At 36.9% G+C, this 17,467-nt stretch overlaps 1 protein-coding gene and 1 long non-coding RNA gene across 3 annotated transcripts in view; one reads left to right on the top strand and one right to left on the bottom strand.

The window, feature by feature from the left end:
- Nucleotides 1-8,324: 8,324 nt before the first annotated feature.
- Nucleotides 8,325-17,467, top strand: part of LOC119470700 — a 28,609-nt gene continuing 19,466 nt past the window's right edge. Inside the window, exon 1 of the long non-coding RNA XR_005199653.1 lies at nt 8,325-8,459. This is a non-coding gene — a long non-coding RNA (uncharacterized LOC119470700). The remainder of the gene's footprint in view (nt 8,460-17,467) is intronic.
- Nucleotides 14,673-17,467, bottom strand: part of C4BPA (complement component 4 binding protein alpha) — a 39,030-nt gene continuing 36,235 nt past the window's right edge. For both annotated transcript variants that reach the window (XM_017525516.2, XM_017525515.2), the window contains exons 11-12: nt 15,808-15,983; nt 14,673-15,097 (exon numbers count right to left, since the gene is read on the bottom strand). In XM_017525516.2, coding sequence (XP_017381005.1) covers nt 14,924-15,097; nt 15,808-15,983 — 350 coding nt within the window. In that variant the 3' untranslated portion in view covers nt 14,673-14,923. The remainder of the gene's footprint in view (nt 15,098-15,807; nt 15,984-17,467) is intronic.

The following is a 17,467-nucleotide window of genomic DNA, read 5'->3' as shown; positions in this document are numbered from 1 at the left end:
CTGTCCCTAATTATATGAATTGCCAATTCATGTCCATGTAAGTCAATAAGTCAATGTTGTGAGGCATTTCCCCTACGTTTTCTTCTAGTAGTTTTGTAGTTGGGGTTTCATATTTAAATCTCTAATCCATTTTGAGTTGGTTTTGTATATGGCAAGAGTTAGGGATCTAGTCTCATTCTTCTGCATGTGGTTATCCAATTTTTCCGGCACCATTTTTTGAAGACTGTCTTTTCTCAAATATATGTCCTCACCTGTGTCAAAAATCAGTTGGTTTTTGGTAGGTTTATTTCTGGTCTCTTTCTTCTCCATTGGTCCATTTGTATCTGAAGGTTTTCCCAATTGAGTATGATGTTAGCTGTGAGATTTTTATATATGGGTTTTATTGAATTGAGGTGCATACCTTCTATATTAATTTATTGAGAGTTTTTGTCAGGAAGGAATGTGAAATTTTGTCATATTCTTTTTCTGCACCTATTGAAATGATCATATGTTTGTCTTTTTCTCTGTTAATGTAGTGTCACATTTATTGATCTGAGTATGACAAACCATCCGTGGATCCCTGGGGTGAATTCTACTTGATCATAATGAATAATTTTTTTAATGTGCTCTTGGATTTGGTTTGCTATTATCTTCTTATGAATCTATGCCTCGATGCTCATCAGGGATATCAGCCTGTGGTTTTCTTTTCTCATTTTGTTCTTGTCCAGTTTTAGAATCAGAGTAATACTAGCCTCATAAAATGAGTTTGTAATTATTCCCTCCTCTTCAATTTTTCTAGAATAGTTTCAGAGGAATTGGTGTTATTTCTTTTTTAAATGTTTCATAGAATTCAGCAACGAAGACATAAGGTCCTAGGCTTTTCTTTGACGGAAAACTTTTTATTATTGTTTTAATTTTCTCTTCAACTTTTAATTGGTCTGTTCAGATGTTTTATTTCTTTATAACTTGATCTTGGTAGGTTGTATGCTTCCAGGAATTTATCCATTTCAACTATCTTAACAAATTTGTTGGCATATAGTTGTTTATAATAGTGTCTTATAATACGTTCTATTTGTGTATATTAATAGTAATGTCACCTTTTTAATCTCTGGTTTATTTATTTCAATATTCTCTCTTTTTTTCTTAGCCTAGCTAAATGTATGTCATTTTTATTCATATGTTCAAAAAACCGACTTCATTTCATTGGTCTTCTTAATTTTTTAGTATCTTCTTCATTTATTTCTGCTCTGAGCTTTATTATTTTCTACCTTATATCAGTTTTAGGTTTCATTAGTTCTTGTTTGTCTAATCCCTTGGGGTGTTTATTAGAAATCTCTCTTCTTTTTTATGTAGCTATTTATTGCTATAAACTTCTCAGTTAGAACTAGTTTTGCTGCGTCCTATAGATTTTGTTATAGTATGTTGTTATTCGCATTTGTCTCAAAAAATCTTTTAGTTTTCCTTTTAATTTATTTTTGACCAATCGATTGTTTAGGAACATGTTGTTTAACTTCCAAATATTTGTAAAGTTTTCAAAGTTTTTCTTGTTGTTAATTTCAAGTTTCACATTATGATAATAAGAAAACCTATTTGATATAATCTCTACCTTCTTAAATTTGTCAAGAATTGTTTTGTGGCCTAAAGTCTGATCTATCTTGGAGAACATTCCATGTGCAATTGAGAGTGTGTATTCTGTAGCTGTTGTATGGAATATTCTGTAAAGGTCAGCTAGATACATTTGGTCTATGGTGCACTTTAAGTCTGATGTTTAGGGATTGATTTTTTTTTTTTCTAAATAACATATTCATTGCTGAAAGTGAGATACTGATGTTCCCTAGTATTAATGTATTGCAGTCCCTCTTTCTCTTTAGGTCTAATAATATTTGCTTTATACATCTGGGTGCTACAGGATTGGGTGCATATGTAGTTATAATTCTTATTTACTCCTACTGAATTCATTCTTTTATCATTATATAATGACCTTTTTACAGTTTTTGTTGTTGTTGTTGTTTTTACTTCAAGTCTGTTTATATGTAAGTATTGCTACTCCTGTTTGCTTTAGGTTTTTGTTTACTTGGAATATCTTTTTCCATTCCTTCAATTTCAGTCTATATTTGACTTTAACCATGAGGTGAATCTCTTATAGGTGGTACATCGTTGGATCTTGTAGTTCTGTTCATTCAGTCACTATGTACCTTTCAATTTAAAAAATTGATTTATTTACATTCAAGGTTATTGTTGATAGGTAAGGACTGACTGGTGCCATTTTGTTAATTACTTTGGTTGTTATATAGATCCTCTATTTCTTTCTTCATTTTTGTTGCTTCCTCTCTTGTTGGTGGTTTTCTGTGGTGTTTAACTTTGTTCCCTTTCTCTTTCTTATCTGTGTGTCTGCTGTAATTTCCTTCTTTGTAGTTACCATCAAGCAAACATAAAGAGTCCCATAGTTATATTGACTATTTTTAGCTGATATCAACTTAACTTTGGTCACATAAAAATACTCTAGATTTTTTCTGTCTTTCTCACAATTTATATTTTTCTTGCCCGAATTTTCTTCTTTATTCTGTGTTCTTTAGCCACTAATTGTAGCTATTGTTGTTTTGACTATTTTGCCTTTAAAATTTATATTAGAGGATTGAGAGATTTACATAGCACCATTACATCACTGGAGTATTCGAAGTGTAATTTTTAAATTTACCTCTACTGGTGAGTTTAATACTTTCATGTGTTTTCTACATGCTGAATCAGCTCTCATTTTCAACTGTAGCACTCTCTTAAGCATTTTATTGCAAGGCTGGTCTATTGGCAATGAATTCCCTTCACTTCTGTTTGTTTGGGAAGGTCTTTATTTCTCAAAAATAGGTTTGCTGGATATAGTATTGTTGACTGACAGCTTTTTTCTTTCAGCATCTTGAAGATATCTTTCCAATCTCTTCTGGTATGCAGGGTTTCTGCTAAGAAATCTGCCAATAGTCTAATAGTGGTTCCTTATATGTGACTTAACATTTTTTTCTTGCAACTTTGCTGTCTTTGTCTTTGTTTTTGTCTTTTTATTTCGATGTGCCTCAGAGAGGATCACTTTTATTGAATTTAAATTGGGATTCTCCAGCTTCCTGGGTCTGGATGTTATATCTTTTCTCATACTTAGAAACTTTTCAGCTATTGTTTTATTAAATAGGCTTTCTGTGCCTTTCTCCATATCTTCTTTCCCAACACTCCTAAATGTAAATATTTATTCACTTAATAGTGTCCCGTAAGCTCTGTAGGCTTTCTTCATTCTTTTTTGCTATTATTTCTTTATTTTCACATTGACTGGATTATTTCGAAAGATCTCAATTGTATTTTACTGATAATATAACTTTTAAGTAGCATAGCCAGGATATAAACCTAGATACTGGAAATTTGTCTATGAAAGTTGAATATGTATATTACACAACCAGCATGTACACCAAAATACATGTGTAGGTATATTCATAGTTATGTAATAGCCAAAGAACTAAAACCATCTAAATTGTATCCTTAATAAAGTGGATAAAATGTAGTAGAGTCACAGAATGGTATAATATATAGCAATAAAAATTGATAAATGACAACTAGATACAACATAAGTAAATCTCACAAATGTAAGCAAAAGAAATCAGACAAAATATAATACATACTGAATGATTTTATATATAAAAAGAAGTAACAAACACTCTGCTAGAGTATTCAGGGATGCATGCTTATTTTATAAAACCATAAATGACAGAAAAAATATGATTGCTACAAATCAAAAGAATGATGGCAGTTGAAAAGGAGGAATAGGGCAAGATGAGGTGAGGCCTGAGGAAATAGGTTCTGTAAGAAGAAGTGGTGACCGACTAAGAGGACTGGCAAGTGAAGGAAGATCTTTCTGGAATAAATTTAGGATGTATTTTGAAGGAGTATAGAAACTGAGTAGCTGGATAAAATAGGAAATACTGTACAGTATTGGACCATAGTTTTCTACATGCTGAATCATAGCATGTCTGTTCATATTGTTTTAGTGTCCAAATACTATTGAAAGATTTGGATTCAGAAGTGAGACTTGGCTAAAACTAAGCACATACCTATATCAGACCTTCTCACAGTTTTGCAATTGAGAAGTGAGGGTAGTTATACATTTGCTGATGAAATTTTTCAGTATTTTCTTTTTAACTAAAAAACAAACTTTGGAGGTAGGGGTAAGACTCCCCAGTCTGCTTTCATTCCCCTTTTGTCCCTGTTCTAGCTTCTGGTACTTCCTCCTCATAACTCTTAACAAACCATGTCCCTTTTTTAGTACCCATAAATATAAACTGGTAATGTAATCAAAATACGTAGTATCTTTTTAGTTATAACTTTTCTATGGTAGAGCCTCTAGCTTACTCATTTCTTTCTCCCCATAGTTACTAAACCTGGAATAGCAACAGTTTACTTCATTTTAATTTATTTTCTTGTGGTCAAAGAAGGATATTTGGAAGCAGGGGTTTCATAGTTGATTTCACTCAGGCTCAACTAAATTTTAGCACCAAATTCACATTCCAGATAACCTAAACATTTTTTACTCCTAGTGTAATTATTCAGCACCATTGTGGGTGAACTTCTGAAGGAAATAGACGAACTAGTTAGTCATAGTGTAAAGAAAAATATGTAACTTAAAGCAAGCAGACAAATGCAACTGCTTTGTCTTTTAGAGATAAGTGCAATCATTTCAGGAAAGAAAGTTCTCTTGATGTTGATAGTGCAAAAGTAATCTGGTGATGGAAATAGTCTGAGGAATATATGAAGAAAGAGAGCTTTGAATAGTTAGAAGCAGTAATTGCCTCATTTTGCATGGGGGAAATTTAATTGTAAATTCAAGCTATAAACAGGCAAAAAACATTCCTTCTCTGGAGCAACTGGACAACAACAGAGAAGACACATATAAACATTAGTATTTGGATATTCATTACCCTATACTTGTCATTAGACAGGATACTCGAAAACTCAGTGGCTCAGAGCAGGTAGAACTTTATTATTCTTTCAAAAACAGTTCAGAGTCACAAACCCATTTAGGATGGAAGGCAGTATTGCTCAACATGGTCAGCTAGGGACTAGGGCCTTTTCTCCTTGTTGCTTTAATATCCCCCAGGATGCTGTCCTTCTCAACAAGGCAGAAGCTGGCTCTCAGGCACCCTATCAGCATTTCAGCCCTCAAGAGGAGGAAAGAGGAAGAAGAGAGCAAGAAGCTTTCGTTTTAAAAAAAAAAGTGACAAGCAAGTTGCATTTATTGGGAGGTTGCCCCAAGGGAGGGACTAGTTGAGCAACCCTGTGCCCTTCTGACACTTAAAATGGTAGAAGTGGCTCTATTAAAGTGTAAATAGAGGTTAATACAGGGGAACAATTCTCTGTTACAGTCACAAGTTAATTTAAAATGCCTCACTGTTCCATCATGCTTCAAGTAAACCTGCTGCCAGCAAAATTTGTTCACACACACAGAACTTTAAATAAGATTATGTGGGCCCTTCTCTTAAAGAACAACTGCCGACCAATGATTATTAACAGAGGTTTGCAGGGAGCAAAATCATACTTCTCTATTGCAAAATAGCTCCATAGAGACAATAATGAGTCTAGGTAGAAAGAATAGGATTACTATTTTTTTAAAGACAGAAAATATACTTTTTTAATTCTTGGAAAAATGTTACAAAGTGTTCTTAAAAGAAATTGAAAAATTCAGCAAACACATATGAAGTCAAGGGAATCTCCAAAAAAGTGTTTGAAGACTGAGGGTAAGAATGAAGACAGAAAACATAACTAAATCCAATGATTAACAAGGAGGTTCAATATCAAATGAGTTTGGTTTCCATGAAGAGAGAAAACAGTGAAGAAATATTATTGAAAACATTTTATAAGAAAATTTCTCAGAATAAAAGAACATGAGTTCTTTTATTGAAAGAGCCCACCAAGAATTAGCTTAAGAAATGAAAATAAATCATACAGCAAAGAATACCAATGTGATATTTTAGAACATCATGAGTAAAGATGGTATCCTAAAAGCTCCCAGAGTTGGAGAAAAATCAGTCAGAAATCAGGATGTCTTCTGACTTCTCAATAGCTGTATGAAGTATATTAAAACAATAGATAAATTCCTTTAAAATAAGAAAAATTATACTTTATCCAGCCTGCTGTGCCCAGACAAACTATCAATCAAGTGTGACGATAATGACAGTTTCAAGAATACAGGAGTTCACTCAATTGTTTACTTCCTATACTGTACATCATTTCTTAGGCAGTCCCTGGAGGATATGCTCCAGTAAAATGAGGAAATAAGAAAGAGAACATGAGTAAATAAAGCAAAGACGGGGCGGGAAGGCGAGCCTACAGATCTGAGTGTCCATTGCTCCTTGTAGTGTGTAGCAGAGCCTGCCAATGTCCTGTCAGTATCACCAGGGGGCTGCCACTTCAGCACACTCAAAACAATTTCCAACTGCCAATATCTGTTTCCTTTTACCTGGGCTTTCCCCACAAACATAAAAGGCTACTATGATTTGCACTTAGCAGGATAAACTGAAGATAACACCTTGCAGAAGCAGACCTCAATTAACAACTGATGGAAATATTGTATAAATATCCCAGCTCCCTACCCTTAGGTATGATTACTCTGAGGTGCAAGTTTACCATCTTTACCAGGTTCCCTTGGGATGAGGCTTTGGTCATCCTAACTAGTTTACTAACATATCCTTTTTGGGTTGCCTTTCCTTTCACATTTCACTGCCTTTCTCTCCTCTGGTGTTTCCTGTACCTCCTAAGCAAATGACCTACACTTTAATTCTTGTTTCAAGGTATGTTTCTAGGGCTCTGGGAGAAAGGTACATAGGAATAAGAAAGGAATTGGTAAAGCACATGATATCTCAACATTTGGAATACATTTGATAGACTGAAAAATCTCTTGGAGCATTTAGGAGGAAATGTAAATAGAAATATAGAAAACAAAACAAGCAAGCAAGCAAATAATATTACTGGAAAAGGAGATTATAGACCACAAATTAAAACAAAAGAAAGGAAGCATGCTCACAAAACGCTATTTGGTATATTGCATAGTCATAACATATAAAAGTTATTGATGCAACCAAAATTATGCAATAATCATATTCAAAGAAAAAAGAAAAGCAGGTGGTATATTAGAAAATGATTAAATATTTGTCTGTAATCAATAGATAACAGCTAAAATGAATAACAAGAAAAATAGAAAAAACATATTGTCTTAAACTATGAAGATAAATATCAGAAAAAAATTGCAAGATATGACAATGGCTCCCTAGGAGCAGGAAAAGGCAATTGTATGCACTGGATAATACGCTAATTTGTTAAACATGAATATATCTTAATTTTAAATATAAATAAAGGTCAAGAAATAGATGCATTTCTAACATGGCATGTACAAATTTAAAATCTTAAATGTGAAACTTAAATTTAAAATGGAAAGAGAAAAATGGATAATATAATGGAGGTAAGCTATCTATACCTACCTTTATTGTTTCAATATTTGTTAGAACATGTATGTATTTATTTCAAATAATTTTTGAAAGAGATTTAAATAAAAGGATAAACTAAAGAATGGAAGCATAATTTAAATCTATGTGAAAATAAGTCAACATTACTCCGTTATATTAGTAAAGAATGGTAAGAAAGGAAAAATAAAGGGCCAGTATTATAAACCTCAACTATTTCTTCGGTATACTCTTAAAGACTGAGACTTGGGGTGAATAACTCTGTTTAAACACATTAATAACATGAAAATATAAGCATACATAATTACCTATTCTTATCCACGCATAAAATGGCGTGGAAGGTGACTTTTTGGATAGTGGGAATTTTAATTTTATTTATGAAATTAGTTCATTTGTGGTTGGTGGAATAGAAGATCCTCAGCACTACTCCTCCCCATAAAAGTACAACTAGCAACTGTTAAAAGACAAGAACACCACCTTGAACTCACCAGAACCTGGGGGAAAAGAGGAGAAAGCCCCTACAACAAAACCACAACTGGTAACGGAAACGGCCATTTACAGACTGTGCCACCCTCTCCCCTAAGCTGGCATAACTGCCACTCACGGAGAATTTCCTGAGACCCACAGTTTCCAAGGTGGGAGGAGGGAACTGGAAGTGGACATTTGATCTCCCCACTGGTCTGGGAATTTTCATGGGAAGTCCACAGCAGTCCTGTCCCACAGGAAGCACTGGGAATGCCAGGAGGGCTGAACCACCTGGGGTGAATTGAAGACAAGTGGGGGGAAGGGGTGCTTATCACAGGGACTGACATGTGGATCTTGGTGTCTACACTGCATTTCCATCAGCTGGGCATCACGCAGAGGAGACTGGACAGTGCCATAGTGCTTCATGGGATACAATCCATGGGAAGGCCTGAGTCCCTGATCAGATTTCCCACACAGCCTGGATGCTTACATGGAACTTTCCCCTGACCTGGAAGCAACTGAAAGGTCAGTGATGAAGTTCTGGTGCTCTCTTACGTCTTCCCCAGACCTGGAAACCACTGCAGGTCTGTGTTTAAGTTCCTGTGAATGATATAAGTTCTTGTGCTCACACTAATTCTTCCCCAGACTGGGAAACAATGAAAGGGCAATGATTTAGTTCCAGGGTAGTGTTCAAGTTCTGGTGCTCAATATAAGTCCTTCCCAGAATGGGAAGCAACTACAGGCCAGAAAGTTAAGTTATAACGTTAAGCAGTAAAAGTCTAACATCACCAAAGAACACCTGCAAAAGCTGGAGAAGGTGGCCATCTCTTAAATGCACAAGCATCAATGTAAAGACACTTGATTGGAAAAAATCGTGGACAAAAACCAACAAAGCTCCAGCAATAGACCCTGAAGAATTAAAGATCTGTGAACTGTCTGACAAATAATTAATAATAATCCTCTTTTAAAAGCCCAGGAAATCACAAAAGTTATGGATAGAAAATTAAATAAAATTTAGAAAACAGACCAGAACAAAATAAGAAATTTGACAAATAAATATGAATAATTTTTGGTTTTTGTTTGTTTTTTAGAGATGGGGGTCTCACTTTTTCATCCAGCTTGGAGTGCAGTGGTATGATCATAGCTCAATGCCATCTCGAATTCCTGGTCTCAAGTGATCCTCCAGTCTCAGCCTCCAAAGTGGCTGCTACAGGCACATGCCACAATGCCTGGCTAATTTTTAAGTTTTTTGTGGAAACAAGGCTTCCCTATATTGCTCAGGCTGGCCTCAAATTCCTGGGCTTAAGTGATCCTCCCCCTTTGCCCTCTCAAAGCACTGGGATTACAGGCATGAGCCACCAGGCCCAGGCTAGGAACAACTTTTAAAAACCAAATAGAAATTCTAGAAATAAAGGATGAAATAACTTACTTAACTGAAAAACTCAACAGAAAGCTTCAGCGGCAGACCTGATCAAACAGAAGAAAGAATCAATAAGCCTGGCCCTTATGCCTATAATCCCAGCACTTTGGGAGGCCAAGATAAGAGGATTGCTTTAAGCCAGGAGTTTGAGACCAGCCTGGGCAATATAATAAGACTCCTTGTCTCTTAAGAAAAAAATCCAGGCATGGTAGTGCATGCCTATAGGCCTAGCTCCTCAGGAGGCTGAAATGGGAGACTTGTTTAAGCTCAGGGGTTCAAGGTTACAGTGACCTATGATTGCACCACTGTGCTCTAGCCTGAGTAACAGGAAAAACAAAAACAAAAACAAAAAACACACAAATTCAGCAAACTCAAATACAGAACATATGAAATTAACCAATCAGAGGACAAAAAGAAAAAAAAGAATAAAATGCTTTGCAGAAGGCCTATGAGAATTATGGGACTCTATCAAACTAACCTCTGCGTAATAGGAGATTCCAAGGAGACAAGAGACAAAAAGGCCTAGAAAGAATATTTAACCAAATAATGGCTGAAAATCCCCAAATCTGGGGAAAGATTATAGCATTCAGGTACGTGGAGCTCAGAGGTCACCAATCCACTTCAACCCGAAGAGGAATTCTTTCCCAAGGCACATCATAATGAAATTATCAAATGCCAGACATAGAAAGAATACTGAAAACAGCAAGAAAAAAGAAATACGTCACATTAAACAGAGCCCTAATACAGCTTTCAGATTTCTCATCAGAAACTCTGCAGGCCAAGAGAGAGTAGAAGGGTATATTCAAAGTACTGAATTTTAAAAAGTCCAACATGAATATGAGTACCCAGCAAAGCTAACTTTACATAGGAAGGAGAGATAACAACTTACCTGGACAAACAAAATTTGAGGAAATTCAAGACCAGATTTGTTTTAAGATAAATGTTAAAGAGAGCTCTTTAATCTGAAAGAAAAGGACACTAATGTGTTAGAAGAAAACATCTGGAAGTATAAAACATATTGGTAAAAGTAAGTATACACACACATTTAGAATAATGTTGTAACTGTAGCAACTCAATTACTTATATCTTTAGCATGAAGACTGAAAAACAAACTATTACAAATAATAACTATAACAATAGAGATAGGCAATATAAAAAGATGCAAATAGAAACATCAAAATGTGGGGAAGAGTGATATTAAAGAATAGTTTGTTTTTGCTTCCACTCTTTTCTTTGTGATCAAAGTTAAACTGTTGTCAGTTTAAAATAAACTGTTATGGCTATAACATTTTTATAAGCCTTAAGGAAACCACAAAGCAAAAACTTATAGTAGATACATTAAAAAATAAATATCAACAACCACTGTGGAAGACAGTGTGGTGATTCCTCAAAGACCTAGAACCAGAAATACCATTTGACCCAACAATCCCATTACTGGGTATATACCCAAAAGAATATAAATCATTCTATTATAAAGATACATGCATGTGTATGTTTATGGCAGCACTATTCACAGTGGCAAAGACATGGAATCAACCCAAATGTCCATCAAGTATTGACTGGATAAAGAAAATGTGGTACATATACACAATGGAATACTATGCAGCCATAAAAAGGAATGAGCTCATGTTCTTTGCAGGGATATGGATGGAGCTAGAAGCCACTATCCTCAGCAAACTAACACAGGAACAGAAAACCAAACACCACATATTCTCACTTATAAGTGAGAGCTACACAATGAGAACACATGGACACAGGGAGGGGAACAATACACTAGGGCCTTTCAGAGGGCAAGGCAAGGGAGAGCATCAGGATAAGTAGCTAATGCATTCAGGGCTTAATACCTAGGTGATGGGTTGATAGGTGCAGCAAACCACCATGGCGCACATTTAAATGTGTAACAAAACTGCATGTCCTGCACATGTAACCCAGAACTTAAAATAAAATTTAAAAGACTTTTAAAATAAATAAATAGCATGAAATCAAAACAGGGTACTAGAGACAATTACTTAACTATGAAAGAAGAGAGTAAGAGAGGAACAAAGAAAGAAACACTCCACACACACACAAAAAAAACACGCACACAGAAAATAAGCAACAAAATGGTAATAGTATGTCTTTAGCTGCCAGTAATAATCTTGAGTGTGAATGGATTAAATTCTCCTATTGAAAGACATGGAATGGCCGAATGGATTTTAGAAAACAAGACTCAGCTACATGCTGTCCTCAAGAAGCTCATTTCACCCATAAAGACATGCATACGCTTAGTATGAAAGGATGGAGAAAGATAACCAATGCGAAAAATAACCCAAAAAAGCAGGAGTAGATATACTTAGATCAAATAGACTTTAGATCAAAAACAATTTTTTAAAAGAAGATCATTTTGTAATAAATGTAATGATAAAGAAATCAATACAGCAAAAAGATATAACAATTGTGTTTGTGCATGTATTTATGTATGTATATACCCACCAGACCAGAGTATCTTAATATATAAAGCAAATATTAATAGACTTAAAGAAAGAGATTGACTGCAATACAACAATACTAAAAGATTTCAACATCCCACTTTCAGCAATGAACAGATCATCCTGACAGTCAACCAACAAAGAAACTTTGGAGTTAAACTATACTCTATCAAAGGAACAAATTGACATTTACGGAACATTTCATCTAACAGCTGCAGAAACACATTTTCTCATTATCACATGAAATATTCTCCAGGATAGACCCTATGTTAGCCCATAAAACAAGTCACAATAAATTTTTAGAAATCAAAATTATATCAAGTACCTAAAACCAAAAAAGGCCATAAGACATAAGCCCACTGCTAATACCATTCTAAATGGGGAAAATTTGAAGGCCTTTCTTCTAAGATCTAGAAAAAAACAAAGATGCCCAGTTTCACCACTTTTATTCCACATAGTACTGGAAATCCTAGCCTGAGCAATTAGACAAGAAAAGGGGGGAAGAAAGGGCATTCAGCTTGGAAAGGGAGAAGTCAAATTGTCCCTGTTTGTAGATGACACTATCCCATATTTAGAAAAACATAAACGCTCTATCAAAAAACTGTTAGAATTGATAAATGAAGTCAGTAAAATTGCAATATTCAACATTAACACAAAAAAGTTACTGATGTTCCTGTAAGCCAATAGAGACTGGCCAATGCCATAGTGCTCAGTCAACAGATAGAACCATGCAGAAAAGACAACTATAGAAGATACCATTTGTACCCTGGCCATATGCCCTTGACCTACTCTAGAGGTTACTGCAAATGGTCCCATAGGTGTCATTGGCTACCCATGTCTCTCTGCCTGAAGGTGACCCCCATCCTTGAAGCTTGCTTAGCCAGCCAACAGTGTGGATCCCTTGGGTCTGGGAGCCATTGCTACCTAGAGCAAAACTTCATCAGTGAGAGAAGAGAATAGGCAGATAAATACCCAGGTCTTCATCCTGAGGAGCACAACTCAGAGCTGGGTTCTACATGCTCTCAGATGCTGCCAGCGTGATTGAGTCCTGGTTGGCAATGCAATAACCCCCTCAACAATGTTTCCTCATGGGCTTTCCTCCCTTCCCCATCTTACTGGCCACTCACTCACAGTGTTTTTTGGAGCCACTTTCCAGGGAATCTAGTTGCTCACAAATTCTTGGATCGGAGAAATTAAAAAATAAACATTAAACCAAGAAATTCCTAGTAGCCTAATAGGTAATGGCTTTTAAGATCATGGATAGATACCTTCTATGTTAAGTGAATGTCTTAGTCTATTTTCTGTTGCTTATAACAGAACACCTGAAACTGAGTAATTTATAAACAATTGGTAAAAAATTTTTTTTTATAATTCTCAAGTCTGGGATATCTGAGGTCATGGCTCAGCATCTGGTGAGGGCTTTCTTCTTGTTGGGGACTCTGCAGGGTCCCAAGGCGGCACAGGGCATTACATGGTGAGGGGGCTGAGCGTACTAACTCAGACCTCTCCTCTTCTTATAAAGCCACAAGTTCCACTTCTGTAATAACAGCTGCAGAACACATTCTTCTCATTAGCATATGAAAGAGTCATCCTTGAATGGTTTAATCCATTTATCCGGACAGAACCCTCACGAACCAGCCACCTCTTAAAAACCCCAATTTTCAATAGTTCCACATTGGGGATTTACTTTCAACATGAGTTTGGAGGGGACAAGCATTCATATTATAGCAGTGGGTTTCTCCAACAGCCCCATCTCCTCTGTTACATCTAAAGTTCAGTGGGAGTTTCAGTAAAAGCCTGCCATCATGCCATTTCCTTCACAAAATATGTTTGGGAAAACTAAGCCAAAAAGGCCAATGTTCAAAAGGTCAGAGTTCTGTGTGCAAGGAAAGAAGAGACAGCCAAAGGAGCTGGAATAAAATTGAGAAAGAGACTGCACAGGAAGCAAGAGTCAGAAAATGTGATGACTTAAAGGAATAAAAGTTCCTAGAGTAACCAGAGACATGAGGCAGTTTGATACGGGGTAACTCGTCTGTGCGGGGCAGTAGCTCAACCTGTTTTAATTTGATATTAAGGAAATGGTGACCAAATCAGATAGAAGACTTGAGAATATGCAGAGGGCTGACATGTGAGCTTCATCTTCATCTATCTTTCGAAGTTCCTTCTCTGGGGTTGGAATGAGGAGGTCAGACACAAAATGTAAACTTCCTTCATGGAAGGCAACAGTGGAGATGTGGCATGAGTGAAAGAGACAACGTGAACAGGGGCTCAGGGGAAGGCGTGACTCCCCCAGATAGGGAGAATGCATGAGACTTTGGGGGTGTATTGACATTTAACCTCACCAGGGAGGACCTGAGTGCTATGCACACATGGAACTGTTGAGTAAAGGCAGTTTGTCCAGGATAAGAACCCAAGTATGGCCAGGCATGGTGTTTTACTCCTGTCTTCCCAGCACTTTGGAAGGCCAAGGTGGTCAGATCATTTGAGGTCAGGAGCTTGAGACCAGCCTGGTCAAAGTGGTGAAACCCTGTTTCTACTAAAAATACAAAAATTAGCCGGACATAGTGGCACATGCCTGTAATCCCAGCTACTTGGGAGGCTGAAGCGGGAGAATCGTGTGAACCCCAGGAGGCAGAGGTTACAGAGAGCCAAGATCATATCACTGCACTCCAGCCTGTGCGACAGAGCAAGAATCTGTCTCAAAAAAAAAAAAAAGAAAGAAAGAAAAAAAATCACACCTAAGTACCTATTTTTTATGGCCTAAACAGCAAAACAAAAGTACTAACTTTATATTATGGGTTTTTAAAGGATGCTTATTTCGCAGAGTCCTAAATGACCACAAAGACAAAATAGTTTTTTATATGTATATTTTTAATCGAAAAAAAAAGTGTGCTTAGTGTCTTGGAAAGCAAAAACATGAGCCACACATAGGATGACTAATAATTTCACAATCTCAAAGCACTAAACTAGCAAATTATCATTTCTAGATATTTATTAAGATGAATATCAGTGCCAAATTGACAGTAGATTTGCTAACCTATCCATATTGAATTGCGAGAGGCAAGCCAGCAAGGCACGTTTTTTCCTTCCTTTGAGAAACATTATAGTTCTTTATCCAAAGTGGATTGTCTTTCCCTGTCTCTCTGCAGTTCCAGTTGTTTAATCTCCAGAGACAGCTTATATAACTCCAGGGCCATTTTCACATCCCCTGGGTTTGGAAGACACTGCATGAGATTTTTGCCTGCGAGCACTTGTTCACAGCCTTCAGGGGTCTCCTAAAAGAGATATAAGTGGTGGATGTGATTGAGAAGCTTCCCTCCTAATCACGAAGCAGGGTGAATCCTGACAGTGGAAGGACTACAGGATTGAACCAAGACCAAACTCAGACTAGGAGTGGAGGCTGGGGAAACAAGAAATCACTTGCATCCCACCATAGTCTTCCCCAGGGGAACATGGATCTGTTCTGAGACAGCTGTACAGAAGGCCTCCATGGTAACAGAGGCTGTTTTTGCTGTCCATCGGGAAATGGAACAACAGTATATTATATAGCTTAACAAAAGTTAAGTTAGGAATCAGTACTACCAGGTCTATGAAACCCTGCTCGGTAAGGGCTCAGTTTTTGCTGTTCTCAAGTGAGAACAGGAAAATGCATGAGATATTTATGCCACATGGGAAATCCTAGAGGGAACAATATTTACCAAAGCTATAAGGAATTCCCTGAAAAGGAGCCAGCATCAAATGCTGGAGCTGATGACCAAAAAAAGCTCATTCATGAAAAAGGTTCACTGAGTGCCATGTAGAACTCAGAGACCAACCCGAACTTACCAGAATGCTTCAAGACAAAAAGAGTTTCTTTGAGTGGGAGTGGCTCAAAAATGAATCCTGACAAGTCAGATTTCACCATTGTTGAGTGGTACAGAGATGTGGGGGATGCCACCATTTTTAAGATTGACAGCACAGACCTTCCTTGAATTGTACCACTTACCCATTCACACCTGGGTACCTCTGGGTACCAGGTTCTGTCCCCAGAGCAAGTGATAATTTGGGGACCAACCACACCATAGCCAGAATCGCATTGGATGGTGACATTTTCAGACTCAACATACTGATTCTTATTCACAGACAATCTTCCATTCACTAATTCCGGTTTCAGACACAAAGCTGTAATGGAAATATATTTTTAAGAAATCTACAAATCTATGACGAAGGACATGATAACAGTCTCAGATAAGAATGAACTGTACTTAGCTCTGCTAATGGTTCTATCTTTCCCTTCATTTGAAAACAATATTAACGTTTTATTGAATATGACTATCAGACTTCTGCTAAGCACTTAAGGTTGCTATCAGTTAAGTCTCCTGACAGCCCTGTGAAGTGAACACTGTTACTATTCCCATTTTATCTAAGAGACAGTTGAGATACATTAAGACACTTGCTCAAGGTGATAACATTTTCATATAATATGACAGGATATTTCTTTTTTTAATTTTAATTTCTGGGATACATGTATAGAACATGCGGGTTTGTTACATAGGTATATATGTGCCATTGTGGTTTGCTGCACCCATTAACCCATCCTCTACCTTAGGTATTTGTCCTAATGCTCTCCCTCCCCTAGTCCCCTGCCCCCTGACAGGCCCCAGTGTGTGATGTTCCACTCCCAGTGTCCATGTGTTCTCATTGTTCAACTCCCACTTGTGAGTGAGAACATGCAGTGTTCAGTTTTCTGTTCCTGTGTTAGTTTGCTGAGAATGGTGCTTTCCAGCTTCATCCATGTCCCTGCAAAGGACACGAACTCATCCCTTTTTTATGGCTGCATACTATTCCATGGTGTATATGTGCCACATTTTCTTTATCCAGTCTATCATTGATGGGCATTTGGGTTGGTTCCAAGTCTTTGCTATTGTGAGCAGTGCTGCAATAAACACACGTGTGCATGTGTCTTTATAGTAGAATGATTTATAATCCTTTGGGTATATACCCAGTAATGGACTGCTGGGTCAAATGGCATTTCCGGTTCTAGATCCTTGAGGAATTGCTACACTATCTTCTACAATGGTTGAATTAATTTACACTCCCGCCAACAGTGGAAAAGCATTCCTATTTCTCCAAATCCTCTCCAGCATCTGTTGTTTCCATGACAGGATATTTCTAAAAGAAGGTATGTGATCCCAGAATCCCTGCAAGATTCTAATTATAAAAAATTTCCTTCTTGCCTATTATTCTTCTGTGTACAAAAGAGACAATGGTGGCAAATAAACACTGAAGTTGTTGACAGCAAAGCCATGCATGTTGACAGCACACTTCTATTCATGTAAAAATCAGACCTGATCTCAATTCCTTCTGTCCCCACAACTGCTGCAAACTAAGAGTCCCCCTTCACCCTCACACCAACACACACTATCTATAGCACAGCAGGTGGTGCCTGCCCTGCATGAGGCTCTGACGGAAATAATTGTCACTCATGATGTTTAGAATTTGCTCAAGGGACCCTATATTCATACTAGAGCAAGTTTGCATGGAAACTTTGCCACAGGCCACAGGTACGCTAAGATAAAATATGATGCTTTTAGAATGTTTCTGGAAATATACAAGAAACTAGGTATGGGCTACCTCAAGAAGGCTGAATTTTGTGATTGGGAGAA

The sequence above is a fragment of the Cebus imitator genome, unplaced genomic scaffold (genome assembly GCF_001604975.1).
Source record: "Cebus imitator isolate Cc_AM_T3 unplaced genomic scaffold, Cebus_imitator-1.0 Scaffold38, whole genome shotgun sequence".
NCBI classification, from domain to species: domain Eukaryota; kingdom Metazoa; phylum Chordata; class Mammalia; order Primates; family Cebidae; genus Cebus; species Cebus imitator.
This window is presented reverse-complemented; position numbering and strand designations above follow the sequence as displayed.